The 16,858-nt window shown below is 38.2% G+C and overlaps 3 protein-coding genes across 4 annotated transcripts; 2 read left to right on the forward strand and 1 right to left on the reverse strand.

The window, feature by feature from the left end:
* Nucleotides 1–5,752: 5,752 nt before the first annotated feature.
* Nucleotides 5,753–10,532, forward strand: LOC125218028 (auxin response factor 5-like). Its single transcript, XM_048119622.1, is given in 15 exon segments — nucleotides 5,753–5,988; nucleotides 6,541–6,723; nucleotides 6,835–6,947; nucleotides 7,496–7,594; nucleotides 7,694–7,750; nucleotides 7,885–8,037; nucleotides 8,123–8,207; nucleotides 8,280–8,370; nucleotides 8,467–8,631; nucleotides 8,746–8,868; nucleotides 8,944–9,155; nucleotides 9,232–9,267; nucleotides 9,269–10,002; nucleotides 10,074–10,261; nucleotides 10,352–10,532. Coding segments are annotated over 14 exon segments (2,280 nt in total). The 5' UTR covers nucleotides 5,753–5,988; nucleotides 6,541–6,623; the 3' UTR covers nucleotides 10,476–10,532.
* Nucleotides 10,533–10,733: 201 nt separating this feature from the next.
* LOC125218025 lies at nucleotides 10,734–13,551 on the forward strand. Its single transcript, XM_048119617.1, has 7 exons — nucleotides 10,734–10,941; nucleotides 11,134–11,751; nucleotides 12,084–12,271; nucleotides 12,362–12,585; nucleotides 12,676–12,869; nucleotides 13,108–13,233; nucleotides 13,320–13,551. Exons 1-7 carry the CDS (start codon nucleotides 10,786–10,788, stop codon nucleotides 13,416–13,418), a joined length of 1,605 nt encoding a protein of 534 aa, XP_047975574.1. The 5' UTR covers nucleotides 10,734–10,785; the 3' UTR covers nucleotides 13,419–13,551.
* A 231-nt stretch (nucleotides 13,552–13,782) lies between these two features.
* Nucleotides 13,783–16,719, reverse strand: LOC125218026 (protein BASIC PENTACYSTEINE6). 2 transcript variants are annotated; one of them, XM_048119619.1, is made up of 3 exons: nucleotides 16,417–16,719; nucleotides 15,089–15,210; nucleotides 13,783–14,981 (listed from the first exon to the last, which is right to left on the reverse strand). In XM_048119619.1, the coding sequence occupies exons 2-3, from the start codon at nucleotides 15,143–15,145 to the stop codon at nucleotides 14,130–14,132; spliced, it is 909 nt and encodes a 302-aa protein (XP_047975576.1). In that variant the 5' UTR covers nucleotides 15,146–15,210; nucleotides 16,417–16,719; the 3' UTR covers nucleotides 13,783–14,129. The 2 variants fall into 2 exon arrangements, with proteins under 2 accessions (XP_047975576.1, XP_047975577.1); XM_048119620.1 differs by having other exon boundaries at nucleotides 16,484–16,718.
* Between the last annotated feature and the right edge of the window lie 139 nt (nucleotides 16,720–16,858).

Consider the following 16,858-nt stretch of genomic DNA (forward strand, 5'->3'; position numbering starts at 1 on the left):
ACTCTAACCATGATATACTTCACTCTAAGCAAGTTTTACTTCACTGAAATGAAAAAACAAAGCACTTTAAGCATGAATGACAAACACTTCACTCTAACACTGGAATACTTCACTCTAACCATGTTTTACTTCACCGAAATGGAAAAACAAAGCACTACAAGCATAGATCACAGACACTTCACTCTAACACTGGAATACTTCACTCTAACCATGTTTTACTTCACTGAAATGGAAAAACAAAGCACTGCAAGCATAGATCACAGACACTTCACTCTAACACTTTGGAATACTTCACTCTAACCATGTTTTACTTCACCGAAATGGAAAAACAAAGCACCGCAAGCATAGATCACAGACACTTCACTCTAACACTTGGAATACTTCACTCTAACCATATTTTACTTCACCGAAATGGAAAAACAAAGCACTGCAAGCAGAGATCACAGACACTTCACTCTAACACTGGAATACTTCACTCTAACCATGTTTTACTTCACTGAAATGGAAAAAACAAAGCACTACAAGCATAGATCACGGACACTTCACTCTAACACTTGGAATACTTCACTCTAACCATGTTTTACTTCACCGAAATGGAAAAACAAAGCACTGCAAGCATAGATCACAGACACTTCACTCTAACACCGGAATACTTCACTCTAACCATGTTTTACTTCACTGAAATGGAAAAACAAAGCACGCAAGCATAGATCACAGACACTTCACTCTAACACTGGAATACTTCACTCTAACCATATTTTACTTCACTTTGAAATGGAAAAACAAAGCACTGCAAAGCAGATCATCACAGACACTTCACTCTAACACTGTTTTACTTCAAACCAATGAAAAAACAGAGCACAATAAGCATAGATCACAAACACTTCACTCTAATAATGTAATAATTCACTAAATGAAAAACAGAGCATGTAGTTGTTACTCACGATCAGAGTCTACGGTTGTTGTTTTTCTTTTTTTCTGTCGATCAAAACCTACACAAAACATAGAAGTAGTTAACTGTAGTAATTAACTGTAAGCTAACATCTGTTCTGTTCAATTTGGATTCCATAATAAACTACTGCATATCTCACTTATTAAACACTCTCGGCGTTAGAATTTGCAGAATTCTCAAAACTAAATCTAAATAAGAATGAGAAATCTAAATCAGTAACTAGTAGAACAACTTACATTTTGAAAAATCTTTCTCATTTGGATTCATTGTTCGACTATGGATGGAGGCGACGGCGATTGCAGCGACGATGGATGGAAGCGATGGCGACGGTGGATGGAAGCGACGGCGACGATGGATGGAGGCGACGGGAAGAGCAGTGATGGTGGGAGATGAATTATGCAATTTAGTGAAATGTCTATTATACCCCCACCTTGTATAGTGAAGTAAATCTATGATAGAGTGAATTGATTTCTCCTTCAAATTCGAAAATCTCATGTGTTAAAACTAGCCCTTAATTTTTTTAATCTTGTGACTGTGATTTGTTCTCTAGTTATATACTTAAGGGGCACTTTCCCCATATACTACTCATTTGATTAATCCTCTAAATTAACCTCTCAAAAATTCAAATGTGTAGGAGCTCTCTTTTTCTCTACTTAGTTTAACCTCTTCGGACTCCTTATCTTTCAATATATATACATTTGCTTTTAAAATAAATTAGCCGACTTACTAGGTAGTAGCTTAGGTTATACTACTTTAATTATCAAGTGATATGGGAGTGACACGTATCTATCACCAATCTTACGTCATAAGCTAAATTAATACAAAGAATTACTTTCTTTTATTTCCCTATCCTTACTATTTCTTACTATTAGATCCCATGCACATACATGAAATTATATTTTACTATATATAACTGAATAGTATACTTATATATATTATATTTCCATGCACATATTGACATTATTACACATGCACACACTATTACACGTACATGCATTTAAATTAAAAACTTAGTATTTAAAGCAATATTACATAATATATGTAACTATTTTTATTTTTATTTATTTATTTATTTATTTATTTATTATTATTATTATTATTATTATTTTAAATCTTTAAAGAATCACAACATTAACTACTACTATCGATGGTATCCACTTAAAATACTAAGACACATATAACTAACAATAATAAATATGTTAATATGCAAAATGATGCATGTTCCGGGTTAGAGATGTCACACGTGGAGCGCGCATTTGGTGTGCTCCAGGCTTGATAGGCGGCAATTAAGGGTCCAACGCGTTTGTGGGATGTCGGCTGCATTGCTTCTATAATGTACGCCTGTATTATCATGCACAACATGATAGTCGAAGATGAAGGTGTACAACTGACTAATTGGGTCAACGACGATGAAGCCGGTCCAAGCCACGACGTGGCCACTCCCAATGTACAAAGTGGGGCACCTCACGATGAAGCCGGCCGCCTCCAGGCACATGCCGACATGCGCCAAGTGGATGCGCATATACAACTCCAAAAGGATTTAATTGAAGAGTTGTGGGCGCGGAGGATCTCATGGCGATAGTTATTTTGGTTTAATGTATTTTTTTTATTATGGTATTTTTTTTTAATAAATGTAATTTTTTTATTTTAATGAAATTAATGAATTTTTTAGTATATGTGTCGTATGTTTAATTCCGCATTTTGTGTTTAATTCCGTAAATTTATTAGTTGTTTATTTTAATAGTGCTGATGATGTGGCTACCCTATTGTTTGTCCAATTGTTTGTCCTGATGATGTGGCAGGAGGAATTTTAGTGCTGGGTGATATGACATAAAGAGAAACAGGCTAGCCTATGGCTAACCTATTTACGATTGTGGATGCTCTTATCTGGACATTTTATATGTATTGCACAGCTAAATATGTTTCTATAAGAAAAACTACTTGGATTTAGAAGGTCATTTCTATCAAAATTTAAAATTGGCTATATTTTAGGCTTTTAACTCTTTGAGCAAATATTAGTTTCAACTTTCAACTTTCAACCATTATCGACTATTTAAGATCTATTTAAATTATCCCTTTGTGTTGTCAAATCTCCAATTTAGATTCCTCTTTGATTAATTGATTTTTGGATCATTTCATATGAGCCTCATTTTCTTGTTTGCAGTATAGCATTAAAACTTTCCACATTCAATAGCTAGGTTCCGATTAAGAATCACCATTCTGTTTGTTTGACTTTTTGTCTGAAAAATTTAGAAAAATAAGGCAATCAAATGTTGGTAAAAATGAGGACTAGTGCTAATTACGAACGAATGTTTGGTTAGATTGAACTACATTTTTTTTTAATTCTTTTATACTCTCATGCATAAAATTAAAATTGAAGTTTGATTTATTCTTTACTCTTTTAACTTCAAACAGAGAAATAACATTAATTATCAAAATTTGAATTTTATGTAATCAAAATTTATAAAGAACTACTACTCCCTATAATAGATTAAAGAGGAAAATTCTAACATGAACCTAATGCTCATAAATATTGTGAACATGTCAATTCTTATATTAATGTAGTAATATATCAATGTGTACTGTGTGTAGGTCTATTTTGTTCATGTGTTCGCAATTTCGTCTGTTTTCCACTAATGAATTAATTTCTTCTCCCTAAACACTCAAGTAATACTCAGATATTTTAAATGTTAACATATCAGAGCATCTTTAGGTATACAAATAACAAATGAATTAAATGAACACACTTACACACACCCGTCCGTACGGTCCTTTAATCTAATTGTTTTTGAGAGAAGGTTACTCTATTATTGAAGAAAGTTGAGGAGTACTTACTACTATTCCTTCAGTTCAAAAAATAATGTAAATATTGGGATGACACGTTTTTTTAGTAAAAGTTATATAACGTATTTATTGAAAGGATCTCACTTAGTTGGTGATTAGATATTATTTGATTTCTTGTAATATGGAATATAAAATAAAATAAAGTATGTTAAAAAAATTAGTACTAGGGGTGTCGAAACAGGCAGCGGATAACGAGTAATTCCAATCACGACCCGATACACGGCGGGTATCGGGTACCCGTTACCCAATGATGGTGGAAAACAGGGCCGGTTTGGGTATTGTAAAAATAGGTTCTATGGGTATCGTGTATACCAGATAGACTGTTAATCCAGATATTTTTAGGTTTGAGTTTTTTTGTTTTTTTTTTAATTTTAAGTTTTTTTTTTATTTAGTTAAGTGTTAGCAGTTTTGATATAGAGTTTATTCTTTAATAATCCCTCTCTTCTCTTTTCGTAGTACTCCAGTATTTCTTTCCACCTTGACACCTTCTACCCAATGCCGCCAGTACCCTCGGTGAGTGAAAATCTTTCCAATCTATTCTTCTCACCTTGACACCTTCCACCCACTCTACACACACATCTATGATTCATATATATAAGTACTTATTTTATGTTACAATACACGTACGGTCATAGTATATATTAATAGTCTTTATATTACTACATTCGTCCTCCAAATTTTAACACACTTTGATCCGACACGAGTTTTAAGAAATGTAATGAAAAGTGAGTTGAAAAAATTGGTGGGATGTGAGTCCTACTTTTAAAGTATTAGTACTAGTTTTATACTCCCTCCGTCCCACTTAAGATGACACGTTTTCCTTTTTAGTTTGTCTCAACTAAGATGACACATTTTTTTTTTTAAACGTTCTCTCTCCAATTAATACACCCAACCACTTTTTTCACCCCTATTAAAATATTCATCTTTCTTTCTCTCTCTATTTTAATACTTCCACTCACCTTTTCTCTCTCCAATTAAACACATTAACCAATAACTCATAAAATCCTGTGTCGACTAAGGAATGTGTCATCTTAGCTGGGACGGAGGGAGTAATAAAATGTGAGTATGAATGAGTTAGTGGAATATGGGTTCCACTACCAAAAATGGTAAAAAGTGAAGTGTGTCAAACGGACCGAAATAGTAAACTGTGTCAAAATTTGGGGGACGGAGGTAGTAATATACATGTATTTATTATATTATAGAGTAAAGACCAAAATTGGTCCAAACATATGGTCATTTTACCTTTTTGGTCCTAAACATTATCTTTTGATTTTTTTTGGTCCTGAACATATGGAAATTTGATCATTTTGGTCCTCCGTCAACATTTCCGTTAAAAACTAACGGTCAACGGGTTTAATCCCGATTTTGACCAAATTAAACTTTTAATTCTGATTTTTTACTCCCTAATTAATTCTTTAATTATTTTAATAAATATATTCTTTTAGACTTAAAAATACATTTGACAATCATAAACACCACTCCTCTAAAAAAAATTTGTTTCAGTTTATCATGGAATAGATTATGTACCAGTAGTACTACTTATTCTAGTTGAATTATTCATTTAAAACTATAACTAATATTTATAGTTTCTTTTAATACTATGGATACATAGTAGTACTAATTTATATTTTTGATATTACAAGTGATCGAACAATAAGCAAATACTAATATCATTCATATGAATGTTTAGGTGATGGCTTTTAAGTGCGTTTAGCTTGTGTTAAATCGAGATTTCCACACATATAAACACGAATTTAATAATTATTTTAAAATCAAACTTAGTAACAAGCACGTCAAGGCCACATGAAAATGTATGGGGATTAACGAGATGAATTATTTTTCAAATAAGAATTCGAACTTGTTTTTGTGTTAAAATGCTACCTACATTCTTACATTATTTTTTAGTAGAAGTGAGTTGTTTATGGGTGCAAGCAAAGGTTGTCTGATTGTCTCTGCAAATTTCTGTTTCTGATTTCTTCAGCTCATAAAACAGAACCATCTATTTTCAGCAAGTTTATGGGCAGCTTAAGAGTAATCACACTCTTTGCCAGTTTTCAGGCAATCCCCTTCAAACAGCATGTATCGAGAAACTCGAGAACCGTGAAATAAATCGAATAATGTCACTGTTAAAGAGAGAGAAAGAGAGTAAAGATTCAAGATTTTTGGTGTTTTGTTGATTGAGAAAGAGAAAGGTGAAGCCTTTATGTTTTTTACTTCAATTTGTCATCTCTAAACGCCATTTTTTTCTATTGAAAGGTCAATTTCTTTATGAGAAGAATATGATTCAAGAATGAAAAAAGGGAAGAGAAACAGTTGATAGTCCAACCACTCATGCTTTGATCCGCGTGCTTTGATGGGCAAAGAAAAATGACCCCTCTAAATCATAGTCTGTGTGTTTATTTTTGTAACTTTTGTTGTAAAAAAGAAAATTCCCTTTTTTGCTGTGGATGGGTTGTTGGTGGTAGGGCAAGAGGAAGCCCCACTTAGATTTTTCAGTATTACTCCTTTTGCAGGGTGTGTTTTGTTCCTTGGTTTTGGATTTTTTAGAGCATGCCTTCTTTGATTGGTTCCTCTCATACCTCTAGATTCTCTGAATATTTGTCTTGGCCTTATTCCTCTCTTCCCTTCAGCAAAATTTACTTATCAATTCCATTTCTTTTTAATGTACATGCATTTTCTTGAACTAGTTTTTGTTAGTTATATTGCAACTTTTGGTTGATTGGTGGTTTTTACTCTTTGTGAAGCTTGATTCTTGGCTCCATTGCTTGATGCAAGAGATGGAGCCTGTTTGAGAGGGAGTGTGTTTTTGTTTTGAGAGAGGGAGAAGATGGCTTCTGTTGAAGAGAAGCAGAAGCCAGGAGGTTTGGTGAATGGGGGAAGCAATGTAATTGATAGCATGAAATTGTTGAAAGAAATGCAAGACACTGGTTAGTTCTACTTCACCTTCTCTATTATGTTGTTTTGGTGAAAACTTGATGTGAAATTCAATGACATTGCACAAAGAGCATGTAATTATGAATGATTCTTGATGTTTTTAGGAGTAAAGAAGCCAATAAACTCAGAGCTGTGGCATGCCTGTGCCGGTCCACTGGTCACCTTGCCTCAGGTGGGGAGCCTTGTATACTATTTCCCTCAAGGCCATAGCGAGCAGGTTCGTCTCTTCGTCTTCAAAGCCGCTGCATACATGCATTTTACACCAACTGGAAAATCAGCCATATTTGGAAGGAATGTACTGGGGAATTGATTTGTTTGAAGTGAAACCTTTTTTAGCTAATTGTACAGTTAGTGCAATCATCATACTGTGTTATTTGTGTGCTTATTTAGGGCTCTTTTCTGTCTAAGCTTTGAGCGGAAGGAGTAATTCCTACTAAAATCGATAACAGTGGACGAGTTAGATAGCTATTTATCAACTACATTCTGTCCGTTCGAAATGTTTCAAGCTCAAACAGATTTCACAGAATTTGGCCTTTGAAATATAGTCACCCGATGATGAAACCAAGCATGAATGCTATTTCTGTTATAGAAAGTAGAATACCGTGCTCTCTTTAGATAGTTATCCGTTTCGGAGATTTGTTAATAAGGTAGGAATTGATAGGAAATGGATCAATGACATTATATAGAATGCTATTCACTTTGTCATGTTACTCAATTTGGTTCTGATTGAGCTGAGCCTAGTATATCTCCATTTCTCTGCCTCAGGTTGCCGTTTCCACGAATAGGTCACCAACGACACAAATACCCAACTATCCGAATCTCCCTACACAGTTGTTGTGCCAAGTTCACAATGTTACACTGCATGTAAGTATATCTAAAGAGAAACTATTTAACGACTTTGGTTAACAAGAATTTACAACTATGCAATTCATTACATCATTTTAACTGTCTTCGTGTCAACAGGCTGACAAAGAAACCGATGAGATCTACGCCCAGATGAGCCTGCAATGCGTAAATTCTGTAAGTCTGGCAACTTAATATTTGTTCGTCGGCTTCTATTACCATTCAACAAGATCTGAAAATAGTTTGGTGGCGACTAGAATTCCCATATAGTGCGCTTTTCGTCACTGATGATGCATGCTTTCTTCTGGTAGGAAAAGGATGTTATACCTATACCCGATTTTGGACTGAAGCCTAGTAAACATCCAACTGAGTTCTTTTGTAAAACATTGACGGCCAGCGATACAAGCACACATGGCGGCTTTTCAGTTCCTCGGAGGGCTGCTGAAAAGCTCTTCCCGCAACTAGTATGGTTTTGGTCTAATTCGTTTTCTACTTGACTCTCTATACCTCAATGGTGTTTCAATTTATTCTTTGCTTACCGATTTTCAGGATTACTCGATGCAACCTCCAACTCAAGAACTAGTAGTCCGGGATTTGCATGATAACACGTGGACTTTTCGTCACATATACCGGGGTAAGCATGCTGTGGTATATACTTCTGAAACACTCTATAAAAAGTATAACCGTGTTTGTTCTTGTTATGTAGGGCAGCCAAAACGGCACCTTTTGACAACTGGCTGGAGTATGTTTGTTGGAGCAAAGAGGCTTCGAGCAGGTGATGCGGTTCTGTTTATCAGGTACGATAAAACAAATTCAAATTTACTTTTCTTTCATAAGAATGCTTGTGGAAACAGAGAATTCTAAATATTTTTCCTGCAATACTTAAATTGTAGAGATGAGAAATCACAGCTGTTACTGGGTGTGAGGCGCGCCAACCGTCAGCAAACGACTCTGCCATCTTCCGTTCTGTCTGCTGACAGCATGCACATAGGAATCCTTGCTGCTGCTGCTCATGCTGCTGCTAATAGAAGCCCGTTTACAATCTTCTACAATCCGAGGTATGTGGAATAATAGGTCCTTTTCACAAGTGTGATGCCATTGTATTTTCAGAAATCGAAGATGGGAAAATGAATGTAAAACTCACTTGCCTGTAACTTTAACTCATTTTGTAGGGCATGCCCCTCGGAGTTTGTCATTCCGTTGGCTAAATATAGAAAAGCAGTTTTTGGGACGCAGCTGTCTATTGGTATGAGGTTCGGCATTATGTTTGAAACCGAAGAATCCACTAAACGGAGGTAACAGGCGAAGCAGATCCGCTTTGTATTCCATATCGCCTCAGTCATTGCTTTACGTTCTTCTTCTTTGTACAGATACATGGGCACGATCATAGGAATAAGCGACATAGATCCATTAAGATGGCCCAACTCGAAGTGGCGTAGTCTTCAGGTGGAGTGGGACGAGCCTGGATGCGGTGATAAGCAGAATCGAGTTAGCCCTTGGGAGGTCGAGACTCCCGAGAGCCTCTTCATATTTCCATCTCTAACCGCAAACATGAAACGCCCTTTCCACTCGGCTTTCATAGGTCGTTTGTTTTATAAGCATTGACTTGTTTTGGTTGTGTTTTTGTATTTGCTGATTCGTTGTTTTCCATGAATCAGGAGCACCACCACCCGAATGGGATTCTTTAATGAATGGGCTCCGTGCCTTTCCAAACGAGTCCGTGTGGAACACAATCACGCCTGGAGGCACACAGTCTTCAAACTCCAACGGTCGATCCATCCCACGCTGAATCTACTATTGCCAACGCCTCGGTCGATTTTAGCCCATACCCGATGATGTGTCCGTCTCCTCCCCCCGGATTGTTTAGAAATACGGGATCCTTGTCCGTGTTCAAGAAACCCGACCAGTCTCCAATGTCGTCTGAAGTGGCTTACTCGATGATGCTGCCTTCAGTCGGACAAGAGCTATGGGACGGCCAATTTAGCAACCCCAAGTGCGCTGCTCTTCCCGTGCTGCTGCCTCATCACGACATTTCGAACTTCCAGTACGGTTCGAATGTTTTGAAAGACTTGTCAGATGATAAGCACAACCAAAGTGACATATACAGCTGTCTCAATCTTGACGGGAGTAACAGCGGGAGCACGGTGATCGACCCTTCTTCCGTCTCTAGCACCATCTTGGACGACTTCTCCGCCCTCAAGAACATGGATTTCTCGAACCCCTCGGATTACATGGTGGGGGGCTTCTGCTCGACCCAAGACGTCCAATCGCAGATCACGTCGGCCAGCTTAGCAGACTCGCGGACGTTCTCCGTACAGGAATACGCTGACAACTCGGGCGGGGCATCATCCAGCAACGTCGACTTCGATGACATCCTGCAGCAGAGCTCCTTCCAGCAAGTCACTCCTAGGTTCCGGACCTACACAAAGGTGATGATCTAGCCACGCTAGATTCCGTCTTTTTTATGTTTCGTTTATTCATTCATGTTGCTGGACGACAGATTCAGAAGGCGGGATCGGTGGGGAGGTCGATTGACGTGTCGAGCTTCAAAACGTACAACCAGCTGCGGTCGGAGATTGAACGCATGTTCGGGCTGGAGGGCCTGCTGAACGACCCTGGCTCGGGATGGAAGCTCGTGTACGTGGACTTTGAGAGCGACGTGCTTCTCGTTGGGGACGATCCGTGGGAGTAAGTCGAGCTCTTGCCTTTCTTAGTTACTGAAAAGGAGAGGCATGTGTATCATGCAAGTATAATGTATGATGATGTTATGCTGTGTAGGGAGTTTGTTGGGTGTGTTCGATGCATAAGGATTCTGTCGCCGGCGGAGGTGAAGCAGATGGGGGAGGAGGGGATGCAGCTGCTCAACTCCGCGGCGGGGAGGGGGATTCAACTTGAATATTAGATGAATGTTGTATGTAAATTGGATTCTGATTCAACCTTGTAGCTTTTCATCATTCTATTTCTCCCCCAAAACTTCGTTTATCGCTCTAAATTTTGTCTCAAATAAACACAAATATGCATATTCAAATCCAGGTACAATTTATTTTGGGAAATAGATAAAATGACCCCTGGGGTAGTGTTTGGGACGCACTTCATTTTTGGTACTGATTCAAAAAAAAAGATAAATAAAAGGATGTCGGTAAAGTCAGTTAAATTGGACCCACGACTCCCACCTTTCAGAATTCCACAAAAATCTCTCCTTTATTGGAGAAATGGGGCAATCATCGTCGACGGAGCACGGAGCATCGCCGGAGCTGCGCGAAGTACAATCACTAGTTGCTTCAACTGGAGCCCTACCATCTCTCCAGAAATCATTTCCTCTTCTCTCCGATCCACAAACTCGATCGATTCCTTTTCCATCTCTGCAGGTAATTCAACAACAACAAATTAACACAAATTATGATCACCACGTGCTTTTGTAGAATTAGGTCACCACTTACCTGATCAAACTCGATATTGCGTTGGATTCCCCAAATTTATTACTCGATTGCCTCAACTTTGATCTTTTCATTACGGAACCAGTTGTTTACTCCGTTTCCCCCTTTTACTTTGTGTCTCAGAAATGTTTCGATTTGACTAGCGCGAATGTGGAATTCGATCAAGATGTGGTGCTTAAGGAATTGCCCCTGTTGTTTACTCATCTAGGTTCTGCAATAGTTGAACTGTTTTTCGTGGCTGATGAAAATGGAGTGAGTGAAGTTGAGTTCTTGAGAGGCTACACCAATATCTGCGGAAGGGCGGTGTCTTCCACATTGTTGAATAATTTGTTTCGGGTATTTTCTGTGGCGTGTTCCAAGGCCGGGCTTCAAATTGATCTGCAGTTTGAGCTGTTTAATGATGATTACAAAATTAGTGGGGCTTTATCGCCCCGTGATGTTTGTATGCTTTTGTGCATCTGTTGGATTTTCTCTTGTGATTCTAGGATGCTTAGATTGAATGCAGGGAAGGGAGAAGGGAAATTTAGTGTTCCGGATATATCTCATTTGGTATTCTCGGCTATTGAGGTGTGTAGTGAAGGAGATGCCGGGTTGGATTTTTGGGACTCCCGTGTGTCGGAGATAGATATGCAACTTCCTGCTGCGAAAATTCATCTTTGGGCTTTGAAGAATGTACCTCACCTTGCAGATTGCTTTCAACAATTCGTTCATGCAAGACTCTGTTACCTCAAGCTCCCAGAGGTTGGCACACTTTGTTCAGTTCATCATATTGTTTTGTATGATGTTATATATAACTTCACATGCAATTTTCATAGGATTTCACTGCAAATGCATTATAATTATATTGCTTAAAAGAGTTCCTACAATGTTTGAGATGGATGCGTTGGTCCATTGCTAGAGCAATAGTGGTCTGTTAATAGTTCTTTTCCATATTGTTGTCTTGGTCTGTGTCAATTTTATGAGGACGAGACTTTCGTAAAACTGTCTTTTTATAAGATCATGATATCAATGGAGCTTCACAAGCATTTTGTATTGTATTTCTGTTACCATAACCTTTAAATGCCTAATTGCAGGAGAAATCAGAGCCATCATGTGCTTCTGCTCATGAGAGCTCATCTTTAGCAATTTCTAAACACCGCCTTTTGACTCCTGGAAGGGCCTGGGCTATCTCACTCTCATTGAGAGGTGCTATGTATGAAGAGATGTCAAAAACTTGTTTTCCCAACGATGATGATGAAACGATCGACAACCTACTTTACCAGTTTGTCCACTCTCTTACAGTACTTGACTGCGTTTGTGTTTCTCATATCATACTCTAGCATGTGTTTTACATTTCAAGTCATGCATACAGGTCTTCTGTTGATGGCAAAGGTCTTAATCGCTTTTGGTCAAGGGTTGAAGGCTACAATGGTCCAACTGTAATGCTCATCTCTGCGCGTGAGCAAAAGACAAATGCAAGGCCATGGATCATTGGTGCACTCACAAATGGGGGATTTGAAAATAAGGATATATATTATGGAAATTCTGGCAGTCTGTATGCATTAAGCCCAGTCTTCCATGCATTCTTATCCTCTGGTTAGCCACTTGGGGTTTGTTCTACGATATATATATGTTATTTTCTGTGTAAGATGATTAAAACTGACTGGAGATTTATCGAATTGGCAGGAAGGGAGAAAAACTTTGTCTATAGTCATTCGCAAGGTAGGTCTTATGAGGCTAAACCTAAACCAGTAGGACTTGCATTTGGTGGATCTTTAGGAAACGAAAGAATATTTTTGGATGATGATTTTGCAAGAGTTACCGTACGCCACCATGCCGTTGACAAAACATACCAACATGGCAACCTCTTCCCCAATCAGGTATTACCATACAACTCCAACTCTTTGTCTGTTAGCTTTTCATTGTTTTCTTATTAGTAGATTAGTTCCTTTTACTCAGCATTCACTGAATAGGACTGGACCTAGTTTTTAGTTTTTGAGTTTAAAACAACATTATTTTCTTGGTTTTTAAGGAAGTGGTGAATACAATATCCACACACTTTATGATTCATTTGGATGGTGTGGTTGATGATCTCAATTTGTGTGTGTGCATTGATAGGGATTCCTCCCAACTGAAGCCTCAGTTTTCCAAGTAGAGGTATGGGGGTTAGGCGGGAGATCTGCGCGAGAGGTCCAGGCTTCTCATCAGAAGCGAGAAGAGATTTTTACAGATCAAAGGCGAAAGGTAATCCCGATCTTTCACTGTATTTCATTGAGCAGGCAGTCAATCAAGCTTCAATGGCACTCTGATGCTATTCTAATCTCTTGCAGATCGACTTGAAAACATTTACCAACTGGGAAGATTCGCCGGAGAAGATGATGATGGATATGATGTCCAATCCAAACGCTGCTAGGCGCGAAGAACGATGATCACAAGACAAATCAACCACCACATTGTAAATATCAGTGTACATTAGAGTGCTTCTGATACTACTACAACATTTTGTGGAAGACTTGAAATTCAGTGTGTTGAGAAATAAAATAAATTGCTTCATTGCTATAATATTGTAGATCCATAAAGATAGCTTTACTGATTCTCAGAAGCTACAATCAAGAATCTTACAATTTCACTAACTCATTCTCACTAAATGTTATAAAACTAGTACTTACTCACGTTCCACTAACTTTTTCATCCCACTTTCTATTACATTTCTTAAAACCTGTGTCCTGTCAAATGGAGCCAAATTATTAGGGACGAGGGAGTAACAATTTCTTAAAACTAAGACACATAACATTCCATAAAATACCAACGGTATTTACTCTTCCATAAAAAAACTATGGTATTTACTCTTCCATACAAACATAATCATCATGAAATGCTCTTAGATTTGATACAATAAGACATCATTTTCATAAATCCTTGCTTTACAATTACATCCCTTCTACCATCTCTCATCAACATTCTCATACATATTATTACACAACGAGAACTGGGCGAGCACGTTAAGCATCATCATTCTTTCACCAACTGTAGCACACCTTCCTATTTACCTAAGCCAGTTATTAAATACACCTCTCCAGCATTGATGGTAGTGATGTGCAGCATTTTGAGAGATCCCTTTTAATCCTTGTTGAGAATACTTACTTGATGGTAATGTAGCGGTTTGTCCCGTGCTTTGCCCAGTGTTCTTTGAGATCAACCGGGTTGGAAAGATCAATCCCCTCAGCAGCAAGTCGACCAAGTAGCTTGTTGAACGCACTTCCACTCATCTTCCTGCCACCAACACGGGCGTGTCGCTTGTTAGGCACAGCTGGGAGTGGATACATCGACAAATTGGTTGTGCAGCACGGTGACTGCCAGCCACCGTTGCCCCATTTGTAGCACGGCCTTAGGACCCCAGTGCATGAACAGACTGGCACGGGCATGGTCGACTCATCAAAGGCAACCTGGTTCAAACCAAGATCTTGATCCTTCCACTCAAATTTAGTGAGATCATCCTCTTCCTGTTTAATTTTTTTCGTTGGCCTTGGAGCCTTCCTTGCAGGTGCAGCTTGTTTCGCCTCCTTAGCACGTTTTGTACGACTGGGCTTTGCAGGCTCTGGCGAAACTGGAACCGCATCGGGTATCTGAATTTCCCTGCTCGTGTACGGGGCTTCAACCATGTGAGGTTGGTGATGAACGTGCTGATGCTGAGGATGATGCATATGTTTCACTCCGCGGGGAATTTGACATCCGGGTGGACAAGGGGATATGTTACCGTTGTTATTGATGGCATTTTCTCGATACTGAAGAGTAGCAATAGCGCTGTCTCGTTCCATTATGGCATTATTTCGTTCAGCTATCGCTGCATCCCGCTGCATAATAGCCATGTCCCTCTCTGCTATGGCCGCCTTTTTTTCAGAAATCGCAAGATTTTTTTCTTGGATTGCAGCATCTCTTTCAGTCATAATGGCCATTATCTGCTTCATTGATGGCTGATGCTGCATCAACCACTGATACAAAAATGAATTTTTATCAACCAATTAGGGCAGAGTATGAAAGTCGAAATCTTGAGAGTAGGAGCAACTGATTTCCATCAGTTCCGTGCCACTTTGTTTACCTGACCCTGCTGAGGTGCTTTATGCCTTCCATTTTCGTGGTGCCCACTATCATCCATCTAAGATCCACAGCAAAAGAATCTGCTAGTACGAATGCCAACTAAATCCCGCTAAACCATGCAACCTGAAGGAAAGAAGATTGTGTCACACAAATCAAACTAGCGTAATTGCTCCAAGGGGAAATACTTTGAAATTGATATGTAAGAGTTGCCGATGCAATGCCACATACGAACAAGAAGCATATATTTACAGTAAGTGTCGCCAGTGTTACACCGAATAACTTAACCAAATACCAGATAGGTATGTCAGGTTCTGAATGTAGCATGATTCAGAGACACAAAGCATGTCATCACTTTAATAATTCAGCTCTTGGAGCATAGAATTTCGAAAAACAACACTTGGTGACTTTACACAGCTGATATATATAAGTAACTAACACAATAATAATTTATTCCCAGAACCATCATCCATACTGCTTAACTGTTGAAACAATGAACTTCACAGATCACACCCAAAGACTTGATTGAATTCAATCTACCAAAAAGTTTCAACTTTTGATTATAATTTGGTTAATCAACCAGTACCAATATACGTTTACAAAAATATACAGATCACTCTTGATTTTGAAGTGTAAGGGATAGTTGATTTTAGCTTCAAGTTTCAACCCACACATTTTTGTTAGAAATAGCTTGCATTATGCAGATTTAGGTAACATGTTACATCAAAACATTTACAAGGCCGAGATCATCGTTTTATAAAAGTACACCTGCGATGCAAACATCAAGCTTACTATCCAAAGAAAGACACTGGTGGAATGAAAGAATCTCCAACCATAGCAACTTATAAAGCAAATGCAACTTTTCTTCACATTCTATCTCTCAAAAAAAGGAAAAAGAAAACGCAATGTGAAGCTCAGCTTAGATAATGAAGTAGTATAAAATACACTAATACTTGCACACTCAGTTAAATATCGATTCCCTTCAGTTTCTGATCTTTGGCAGCCACTCAGATCAAGTAGAATATCATGCTATTTCAACACATCTGAATCAACTGAATATTTTATGACGAAAAGTAGATGGTAAATTATCAAACATAAAAACGAACTCAACCTCAATTTTCAGCTAAAATGGAACACACAAAGTAATTCACTTTAAGAAACAATTAATTCAGCAGGCAAACAGGAAACCCATTTCACACAAACCCCAAAATCAACCAAAGCAAACGCACTAAAATTCAGCAACTAAAGGCAAGAGCAACGCGAAATAGAGATCAAGACAACATTTTTACGGAATTGAGTAAGATAAGAAAACATGGAGGTGAGAGGCGAAACCCTAAAATCAAAGAGAGCAAGGAATGAAATGGGGCAGCGAATTAGTAATTGTGCAACACCCACGCACTTTTGTGTTTCCTCATTTTCATCACTACTACTGAAACACTAGAATCATCACGCCATGTTTTGGTTTGTATTTTATCGGATTCATCACTGTTTATTGCGATGGAATTTGGCCAACTGTGGCAAGAGTAATTAATGGGGCAGTGGGAAATTTGGGAAATGGAAATGGACGGTTGGTGATGGGAGTTATTGTGATGCTGCCTGCTTAGCCGTTGATTAGGACGGCGATGGCCATTTTCTTCCGATTCAGTCACAAGTCAAGAATTGCACTGAATTTGATCGTCGCTATTCGATTCAATTGACCAAAATTTATTTCCTTGACTGCTCTAAAATTAACTGTAGACTGTAGTAGATAAAAATCGCACTTGTATACGTTTCA

The sequence above is a fragment of the Salvia hispanica genome, chromosome 4 (assembly GCF_023119035.1).
Source record: "Salvia hispanica cultivar TCC Black 2014 chromosome 4, UniMelb_Shisp_WGS_1.0, whole genome shotgun sequence".
Lineage (NCBI taxonomy): Eukaryota > Viridiplantae > Streptophyta > Magnoliopsida > Lamiales > Lamiaceae > Salvia > Salvia hispanica.